General features: G+C 37.6%; 1 protein-coding gene across 1 annotated transcript; it reads right to left on the bottom strand.

Moving 5' to 3' along the window:
* Positions 1–295: 295 nt before the first annotated feature.
* LOC128354447 (mucin-2-like) lies at positions 296–6984 on the bottom strand. Its single transcript, XM_053314689.1, has 4 exons — positions 6864–6984; positions 4691–5228; positions 1579–1629; positions 296–618 (listed from the first exon to the last, which is right to left on the bottom strand). The coding sequence occupies exons 2-4, from the start codon at positions 5178–5180 to the stop codon at positions 350–352; spliced, it is 810 nt and encodes a 269-aa protein (XP_053170664.1). The 5' UTR covers positions 5181–5228; positions 6864–6984; the 3' UTR covers positions 296–349.
* Between the last annotated feature and the right edge of the window lie 3798 nt (positions 6985–10782).

Raw genomic sequence — 10782 nt, 5'->3', positions numbered from 1 at the left:
CATTATTTAAAAAAAGGAGGAAGTGCCATAAAATTTTATTCTAGGTTGTTATTGTGCAGATCTTTTCCTCCCAGCAGTCGTTTGGAGTTATTTAAAGCGTCACTTGGTGTTTAGAAGAATTCGACCGAGCTGATAGGATTTCGGGGAAGTAGAGGTTCTCTGATTGCACATTTGGCGGGAAGAGTTTGCAAAGTTTTTCCGTGCAGATTCAAGAAAATTGTTTATTTTTTTATGGAAAATAACAACCTTGAAAAACATTTCCAGGGATTGCAAAAAAAAAAAAAAAAAAAAAAAAAAATTAAAATTAAAAAAAGCTACAATAGTCCATATTTGACATGTTTTCTGCTCTTTACTCCTCTTCTTTTATCTCTAGAGGTTCTTCAATTTGGAGCGCTGTATCAGAGCCGGCAGATTTATTATCATCATCATCATCATCATCATCGTTGCCACCTTCATCCCCATCATCATCTTCATCACCAACATCAGCATAATCTTCATCTTCGAGGATGTACATCTCGTTGGTTTCATATGAGCCTTTTCGTCTGGACAGGCACCAGAGCAGCAGCGCTAGAATGAGGACCAGCAGCAGCAGCAGCACGAAGACACCGCCAACGACTCCTGCAGAAGATAAATATAATAAATATAATAAATATAATATCAATATATAACAATAATAATGAACTATAATATATTTAACCCTCCTGTTGTCCTCAGGTCAAGGAAGGAAGGAGGAAGGGATGAAAGAAGGAAGGAATGAGGAAGGAGGGAGGGAGGAAAAGAGGAAGGAATGAGGAAGGAATGAGGAAGGAAGGAAGGAAGGAAGGAAGGAAGGAGAGAAGGAAGGAAGGAAAGCAAGAAGGGAGGAGGAAGGGAGGAAAGAAGGAAGGATCGAATGAGGAAGGAAGGAAGGAAGGAAAGAAAAGAAGGAATTAATGGAGTAAGGAGGGGGGAGGAATGAAGGAATGAAGGAAAGAAGGAAGGAGGAAGGAAGGAAGGAAGGAAGCAAGGAAGGAAGGAAGGAAAGAAAGAAAGAGATGGGGTCAGTTTGACCCGGGAGGACAACAGGTTAGTCTGGGTTTCAATTAACTAAAGAAATAAAAATAAAATAAAATAAATATTTAAAAAAATAAAATAACTAAATTATATGAGTTATTCAATGATACTTTAATAATCTACTTAAAATAAAAAATAAGTTATAATAATAATAATAATAATAATAATGAATGTAGTTCAAAAGTTACACCAAGTGCTTCACATAAAAGAAACATAAAGCAATGTTGTAAAAGAAAGAGGAAAGAAATAGAAACATTAATGTAATAAAAAAATACCAAAAATATATAAAATAATTGTCAATTAATCTAAATTTCCATCTCACTTATTGTAATTAAACACTGAAAAAGTCACTCTGCAGCCTCCGTACATCACTACTTTCAACCTGGCAGCAACACATTTAAATCATTTCAACTCACTAACAGAGAAATTCATAATTTTAAAAGACATTCAAGCAGTGAAAACATTATATCTTTTATAATTATCTATTATAACTTTAATACTGAAGGGGGGGGGGGGTGATGTTACCTCCAATTAAAGCTGCATCATATCCGGCCTGGTTATCCACTACACCGTAGACTGCAAAAAGATAAAAAAAATAGATTAATTTATTTGTTAACTTAGAGAAACATGAAGAGAATGACATCATTTTAAGTCTTTTATAGTGTTGGAACAAGCTGGAAATACATGGAAGGAAGGGAGGAGGAAGGAAAGGAAGGAAGGAAGGGAGGAATAAAGGAAAGGAAGGATGGAGGAAAGGAAGGAAGGGTGGAAGGAAGGTAGGAGGGACGGAGGGAGGAAGGAAAGAAGGAAGAAGGGAAGGAAGGAGAAAGGAAAAGAGGAAGGAAAGGAAGGAAGGATGGAGGAAAGAAGGAAGAAGGGAGGGAAGGAGAAAGGAAAAGAGGAGGGGAGGAAGGTAGGGGGAGGAAAGGAGGGAAAGGAGGAAGGAAAGAAGAAAGGAAGGAAAGAAGGAGGGAGGGAGGGAGGAAGGAAGGAAGGGAGGAAGGAAAGAGGGAAGGAGGGAAAGGAGGAAGGAGGGAAGGATGGAGGAAAGAAGGAAGGTAGGAGCGAGGGAAGGAAGGAAGGAAGGATAGAGGCACTGATGACAGAAACTAAATCACAATCTGCTGCAGTGATCTGTCGTCTCCTGTAACTGGAAGGGAGGAAGAAGGAAGGAAAGGAGGAAGAAGGAAGGAAAGGAGGAATGAAGGGAGGAATGAAGGGAGGAAGGAAGGAAGGAAGGAAGGAAGGAAGGAAGGAAGAAAGGAAGGAAGGAAGGGAGGAAAGGAAGGGAGGAAGGAAGGAAGGAATCACAATCTGCTGCAGCGATCGGTCTCTGAGCACCACACCCAGAGTCAGAGGACCCAACCATGCATGGCATTCAGACACCCTCAGTCTATTTTAGAGCCGCCGCCGTGTGTGTGTGTGTGTGTGTGTGTGTGTGTGTGTGTGTGTGTGTGTGTGTGTGTGTGTGTGTGTGTGTGACGAGGTGACAAACGGCTGCAGAGCGTCAACCAAGACAAACAACTGTCCGGTGAAAACTTTTCAAGAAATGTGCGATGACAGCTGTTTCTTTCCTTCCTTCCTTCCTTCCTTCCTTACTTCCTCCCTCATTTCCTTCCTTCCTTCTTCCTCCCTCCTTTCATTCCTCCCCATTACCTTCCTTCTTTCCTTCCTTCATCTCTTCATCTTCTTCTTCTTTCCTTCCTTCCTTCCTTCCTTTCCTTCTTTCCTTCGTTCATCTCTTCCTTCTTTCCTCTGTCTTTCCTTCCTTCCTTTCCTTCCTCCCTTCCTTCCTTCCTTCCTTCCTCCCTCCCTCCTTTCCTTCCTTCTTCCTCCCTCCTTTCCGTCCTTCTTCCCGCCTCCTTGCATTCCTTCCTTCCTTACTTTCTTCCTTCCTTCTTTCCTCCCTCTCTCCTTCTCTCTTTCTTCCATTCCTTCCTTCCTTTCCTTCCTTCCTCCTTTTCTCCCTCCCTCCTTTCCTTCCTTCTTCCTCCCTCCTTTTCTCCCTCCCTCCTTTCCTTCCTTCCTTCCTTATTCCTTCCTTCCTTCCTCCTTTGACTAGAGGGTTAACCTGTGCATTATATATGTCTTAATAATCTAGGTAGAGTTCATTAATAGCTTTTTTTAAACTATATATTTGTATATTAATGTATAATGTTGTTATTTGTGTCTTTGTTTGACAGGAAAATGAACATTAAGCAAAGTTTAATCTGGTGTTTTTAGATTTGTCAGCTGCTAAAAAGCTTAAAATATTAATAGTGTTGCTTTGGTAAACAGACATATAATAAAATTAACTTATTTATGTTATAAAGCAGCAAATAAAAGCTGAGTTTTGAGATCAAAAAGTGACATTTTGGGTCACTCATGTTCTCAAAAATCCACTTTTCTTGACACAACTTCAGCAGATTTTAGAGTTAAGTTTACAATACAAACAGTGTCTTTTATAAATAGTCAAATATATTAAATTTAATAGCAGCTCTGTCCCCGTTTGGCCCCGTTTGGCCCCATTTGGCCCAGTTCGGCCCTGCTATGTAAACCAGGGCCGGTCGGTATCAGTGTTTCAGCTCTTATCTCCACGGCAACAGACTCCAGAGGCGTCACATTCGCTCCGTCTCACGCTCCTCTCTGGCATCGGGCTGATAAGACACTCCCTGCCAAACACACACACACACACCTCGGCTATGTGTGTCAGAAGAGCTCAGACTGCCTTTAATCACCAATCAATTAACAAATCCATCAATGCTGCACTGAACAGCTGATGATCTTCAGTATTTTTTGGGCTCCAACTTCTTAATTTGTATGTTTTTTATTCCTCTATGATTAGAAACTAAACATTTTAAGTGCTTTGGGAAACATTTTTCACCCTTTTCTGATATTGAATTGACCAAAAAACTCAATTAATCAAGGCACAAATATCCAAACATATCTATATTTGCATTGAATCTTCATAAAACTACATAAATCTCTTATTATGTCATTTGTTTGTTATTAAAGGAGGTGTATGTGAATTTATTTTGGGGTCTGGAATCAATAAAACTGACAATTAGACAATAACAACTGTATAAATAAACTATACTATACATTTTTTATTACATAATTTACATTCAAGGGCCACAAACAGCCCAATTTGATCTAATGTGGGCCGGACCATTAAAAGGAAGGAAGGAAGGAAGGAAGGAAGGATGGAAGGATGGAAGGATGGAAGGAAGGAAGGAAGGAAGGAAGGAAGGGAGGGAGGGAGGGAGGAAGAAAGAAAAGAAAGGAACGAAGGAAGGAAGGAAAGAAGGAAGGAAGGAAGGGAGGAAAAGAAGACAGGAAGGAAAGATGGAAGGATGGGAGGAAGGACAGATGGAAGGAAGGAAGGAAGGAAGGGAGGGAGGGAGGAAGGAAGGGAGGGAGGGAGGACAAATGGAAGGAAAAGCAAGGAAGGAAGGAAAAGAAGGAAGGCAGAAAGGGAGGAAGGACAAGTAGAAGGAAGGTGGGACGAAAAGAGAAGGAGAAGGAAGGAAAGACAGGTGGAAGGAAGGCAAAGTGAGGAGGGAAGAAAGAACGTTGCTTTCTGAATCCGAATTTAAACCATTTTTTCTTCCCTCCAAATGAATCCCAAACTGTCAATCAAGTGGAGAGCAGTAGTTACCCGGCGTCGAGACCTTCGCAGGAATAAGCAGAGGTGCTTTGGGGGAAGTCTCTGCAGGCATCGGTTGAGGAGTAGCGGCCATGATGGTCGGCGTTGCAGGAGGAGGCGTCTCCATGGTGACCGGCGCTGCAGAAGTAGCAAGAGGAGCAGCAGAAAGAGCAGTAGTAATAGCGTCCATGATGGTCGGCACTGCAGGAGGAGTCGTCTCCATGGTGACCGGCTCTGCAGAAGTAGCAAGAGGAGCAGCAGGAAAAGCAGTAGTAGAAGCGTCCATGATGGTCGGCACTGCAGAAGTAGCAAGAGGAGCAGCAGGAAGAGCAGTAGTAGGAGTCTCCGTGATGGTCGGCTCTGCAGAAGTAGCAAGAGGAGCAGCAGGAAGAGCAGTAGTAGGAGTCTCCGTGATGGTCGGCTCTGCAGAAGTAGCAAGAGGAGCAGCAGGAAGAGCAGTAGTAGGAGTCTCCGTGATGGTCGGCTCTGCAGAAGTGCTCATCTCCTGATGGTCGGCTCTGTTGAATGCAGTAGTAGCATTGACGTCAACCTGAACAGAAAACACGACACATGCAGGAATGAATTATCTTGTGTGGGCAGTGCGTTTTATTTCATTTTAATTTTATTAAATTTTATTTTATTTTATTGTATTCTTTTCTTATATTATTTTATTTTATTTTATTTTATTCTTATTTTATTTTATGTAAATAAAGTGGATTACATGAATAAAAATCTTAAGCAGCCGCAGACGACTTAAAGGCAAATAAATGAAATCATACCTCATTTTTGCATTAAAAAAGCAGAAATTATTTAATATTTTAACTAAAATTGAAGGAAAATATGTTGGATGGATTATCACAGACTGATATATGTTGTCCTCCTGGGTCAAAATTGACCCGTTTTGGTGTGACTGTTTATAATAAAGCATAAATCCAACGAAAGTAGGGATGATTATACGTAGCATCAGTGCAAATTTTTAGGCAATTAGATGAAAGAAATCCACCGAGGACAAACAGAAGGGTTGATTTTAACGTTAGCTTCCCTCGTTAGTTACGTGGGTATAATTTTGAGTCTGTCCTCTGAAAGAAAAACAACACGATAAATCTTAAACACCAAAAAAACAACAACCTATAGTTACGTTTTCGTGACAGACGCCATCTAGTGGCCGTCGTAATTATGACCCCGCAGTTCAGATGACGTAAAAAAAGGAGGTGAAAGGTTGCAAAAAAAAAGTGGGCTTAAAATTCGTAACTAAGGATGATTGTTGCTGTTTCTACTGTTGCCATGGCGACGCAGGCAAGGCATATGAAACATTTGAATAAAAAAGGAGACAGTAAACAAAATGCTCGATTAAAATAGAGCATAAAACATCAACCAACGCTATGCTGCTCGTCTAAAAATCTACTTTAACTCAAACTAAGTGTTTTTTTTTAACCTAAACTTCATTATTCTCTATATTTTATTCTTATTTTATTTCATTTCATTTCATTCTTATTTTATTTTATTTTATTTCATTGTATTTTTCATTTATTTATTTTTTTAAATTGTATTCATTTTAATTTATTTTATTTTATTTTATTTATTTCATTTCATTTCATTATTTTATTTTATTTTATTTTATTTTTATTCTTTTATTTTATTTTATTTTCATATATTTCAACCAACACTATGCTGCTCGTCTAAAAAATGTACTTTAAATTTTTTTTTTTTACCTGAACTTCATTATTCTTTAACAGTGATGTGATACTAAATACTAAAAAGGTCCCCAGATCAGATACAAATGCTGCTATGAGTCTCTGTGGAGCGTTTGGTAGACTGATGTGTTGCAGTGTGAAATAACTGGCAGACAGAGCTGAGCGTGTTGCATCACATGTGCTGGAAACAAACAACAACAGGAACACTATTATAAAAAAGAAAACTTCTACTAGAGGTCAGAAACTTCTCAGGGAAACTTTCAGTGCCTCCACAAACTTATAATATTTGACATTTATGTATAAAGGCTGAGCTGCAGAGTGTTGAGTTTAACAGAGAGTTGTGCAGAAGTTCATTTATCTATGCAGCACAGTTATGTGGTGTCAGGTTATGTGGCGTTATCAGCATTATTTCAGACACATAACTTAGTTTAAACTCACAAATATGATAAAAAATACATTAAAAAAGTAAAATAAAACCAAGAAAGACTCACCAGTTCTCAGAGTCTGCAGCCAGATCTTCATTCGCAAAGAAGAAGAAGAAGAAGAAACACAACAGAGCATATGCTGGACAACACACACACACATGCACACTTATGTACGCACACACACACACACACACACACACACACACACACACACACACACAGATGGGTGTGGTGTCAATCCCCAGGGTCGAGCTCTGCTCCCCCTTCGGCCAATAGCGGAGCAGACTCCACCTCTCTGGTGCTAAACAGCCTGCAGATGTCTGAGACTGTGCAGCTGACAACGCCTCTTACATCATCTGTTAACTACACACACACACACACACACACACACACACACACACACACACACACACACACACACACACACACACACACACACACACACATACAGGATAATATGTGTGTGTGGTTGTAGTCATAGATTAATGTGGATAATTGTCAGTCTGTGATGTTTACTAGTTTATATTTACTCCCCCCCCCCCACATGCTACAGTGGTGGAAGAAGTACCCAGATACTTTAATATAGTATGCAGTATTAGCCTACAGTAAAAGTACTGCAGTATTATAGTGATGTAGTATGCAGTATTACAGTTAAAGTACTGCAGTATTATGAGTGATGTAGTATGCAGTATTACAGTTAAAGTACTGCAGTATTATGAGTGATGTAGTATGCAGTATTACAGTAAAAGTAGTGATATATTATTATATATGACATAATTAGATTATCAATAGTTACTGGAGGTGGAGCTAGTTTACTTTACTTTATATACAGTTAGCTAGTTTACACTACTTTATATAAGCTAATTTATTATTTTATGCTGCAATCATTTTATTTATGTCTTTCTATTTTTCTGTACTTTGTTTTTATTATGGGGGGTGGGGGGGGGGGGGGTTAATTGTATGTTTTAAGTTTTTCTGTTTTATGTAAAGCACATTGAATTGCCATTGTGTATGAAATGCGCTATATAAATAAAACTGCCTTGCCTTGCCTTATATACAGTTAGCTAGTTTATACTACTTTATATACAGTTAGCTAGTTTATACTACTTTATATACAGTTAGCTAGTTTACACTACTTTATATACAGTTAGCTAATTTATACTACTTTATATACAGTTAGCTAGTTTATACTACTTTGTATACAGTTAGCTAGTTTATACTACTTTATATACAGTTAGCTAGTTTACGCTACTTTATATACAGTTAGCTAGTTTACACTACTTTATATACAGTTAGCTAGTTTACACTACTTTATATACAGTTAGCTAGTTTACATTACTTTATATACAGTTAGCTAGTTTACATTACTTTATATACAGTTAGCTAGTTTATACTACTTTATATACAGTTAGCTAGTTTACACTACTTTATATACAGTTAGCTAGTTTATACTACTTTATATACAGTTAGCTACACTACTTTATATACAGTTAGCTAGTTTACTTTACTTTATATACAGTTAGCTAGTTTACTTTACTTTATATACAGTTAGCTAGTTTACATTACTTTATATACAGTTAGCTAGTTTATACTACTTTATATACAGTTAGCTAGTTTATACTACTTTATATACAGTTAGCTAGTTTATACTACTTTATATACAGTTAGCTAGTTTACGCTACTTTATATACAGTTAGCTAGTTTACACTACTTTATATACAGTTAGCTAGTTTACATTACTTTATACACAGTTAGCTAGTTTATACTACTTTATATACAGTTAGCTAGTTTATACTACTTTATATACAGTTAGCTAGTTTACGCTACTTTATATACAGTTAGCTAGTTTATACTACTTTATATACAGTTAGCTAGTTTACATTACTTTATATACAGTTAGCTAGTTTATACTACTTTATATACAGTTAGCTACACTACTTTATATACAGTTAGCTAGTTTATACTACTTTATATACAGTTAGCTAGTTTAGTCCAGTGGTTGCCAACCTAGGGTTGGGGGCTGGGCCCCTCCAAAGGGTCAGTAGATAAATGTGAGGGTAAATGTAGTGGAGTAGAAAGCAGCAGCACCAAAGTAAAGGACTCAGGTGTTTCTAATCATCCTGTTAATTAGGTTTATTTCAGCCTCAGCTTCACACCTGAGCATCATGTGACTAATTGAGCTTTTGTGTCTCGTTATAAAAAAGGGAAGAATCAGTCACATATTGATAATTTATTTCATTTCATATAACCAACAAACTCTCAAACATTTCATAATACAACACTGTCACATCATTGAAGACAAACTGTTCCACACTGTTTGTTTTTTTCTCTTCACCGTTTTTTGTTCTCTATTGTTTTTTACTAAACTAAATGTTTTATTCTAACAGCTTCGTTCAGATTGTTTGAACTGAATATAAAGTCTAACAGGATCAAACCTGCAGCAGACGCAGGGAAGGAATAACACCAACATTTCATCATTTATTTAGTAGAAAAGTAGCAAGTTTGAATATATTTAGACCCAAAATACATATATTTCCAAGCCAATTAAGATAAATTGTAATTTTTAAAGGCACAGTAAACTACACTCTACTTGAGTTTAACATGATTGTACCTTGTTTAAACAGATTATACTGCAGTTAAACTTGACTATGCTTCAGTAAAACGTCACTATATTAGATTAAAGTACAGTTTACACGAGTTAAACTATAGACACAGACTATAGTTTAAGGATAAATTCAGCTGTACATGCAGAATAACTGAATCATGAGGCTAAATATTGATGTAAAACCAAAGAAAAAGTCTTCTAAAGTCAAACATCGAAAGGTTTAATTGAGTTATTTTAAGCATTTCAACACATTTACCTTTTTACTTATTCATTTTTTTAAGCCAAATTCATTATTTTTTAACAAATAAGATCTTAAAATGAATGATTGGTGGCCGATCGACTGACTTAACGAACACAATCTGACAGTTTTTAGAAAATATTGTCATCCCTTTCAAAATAAGAGCGTCAATTTTTATTAAATTATTATTTAACCTGCTGAAATATTTGAAAACAAAGCAGGAAGAGGAGAGGAAAGAGAAGAGGGGAGGAGAGGAGGAGAGGGGAGGAGGAGAAGAGGGGAGGAGGAGGAGAGGAAAGAGAAGAGGGGAGGAGAGGAGGAGGAGGAGAGGGGAAGGGAGGAAAGAGAAGAGGGGAGGGAGGAGGAGGAGAGGAAAGAGAAGAGGGGAGGAGAGGAGGAGAGAGGAGGAGGAGGAGGAGAAGAGGGGAGGAGAGAGGAGGAGGAGGAGGAGGAGAAGAGGGGAGGAGAGGAGGAGAGGGGAGGGGAGGAAAGAGAAGAGGGGAGGAGGGGGAGTAGGAGGAGAGGAGGAGGGGGAGAGGGGAGGGGAGGAAAGAGAAGAGGGGAGGAGGAGGGGGAGGAGGGAAAAGTTCAGATCAGGACACGAACAAAGACGACTCTCTGCTTCCTCTCTTTCTTTCTTTTCAAACCTTTTATCATCCTTCTGTTCTTTCTTTCCTTCGTCAGTTTTTGAGTTTTCAAAATAAGAGCCTCAATTTTTATTTAATTATTATTTAACCTGAAATATTATCATTTATTTATCTTTTCTTTTATGTATCCTCAGCTAGTTTTGGAGACTTTAAAAACCATTTATGAACTTTTACAAGCCAAATTAAAACAGATATTAAAGATATTAAATGGCACATCAGTCATTTCCTCCCCCAAAATTTAATTTAATTTAGATTCCGAAATAAAAAAGTTGTAAATTGTCAATTAAAGTCAAACAAATCCTCATATTCAAGACATTTTGAAACTTTTATGAGCCAAATATTAAATATACAAAATCTTAAAATGAATGATGATGATGATAGTTTTCAGACAATTTTTCAGTCCCTTTCAAAATAAGAGCCTCACTTCCTGCAGAATATTAATGTAGCTGTTCATCTATTTAACTTTTATAAGTCAGTAGCTAGTGTCGACTAACT

The sequence above is a fragment of the Scomber japonicus genome, chromosome 24 (genome assembly GCF_027409825.1).
Source record: "Scomber japonicus isolate fScoJap1 chromosome 24, fScoJap1.pri, whole genome shotgun sequence".
NCBI classification, from domain to species: domain Eukaryota; kingdom Metazoa; phylum Chordata; class Actinopteri; order Scombriformes; family Scombridae; genus Scomber; species Scomber japonicus.
Note: the sequence above shows the minus strand (reverse complement) of the source record. Positions and strands in the feature narration are given on the sequence as shown.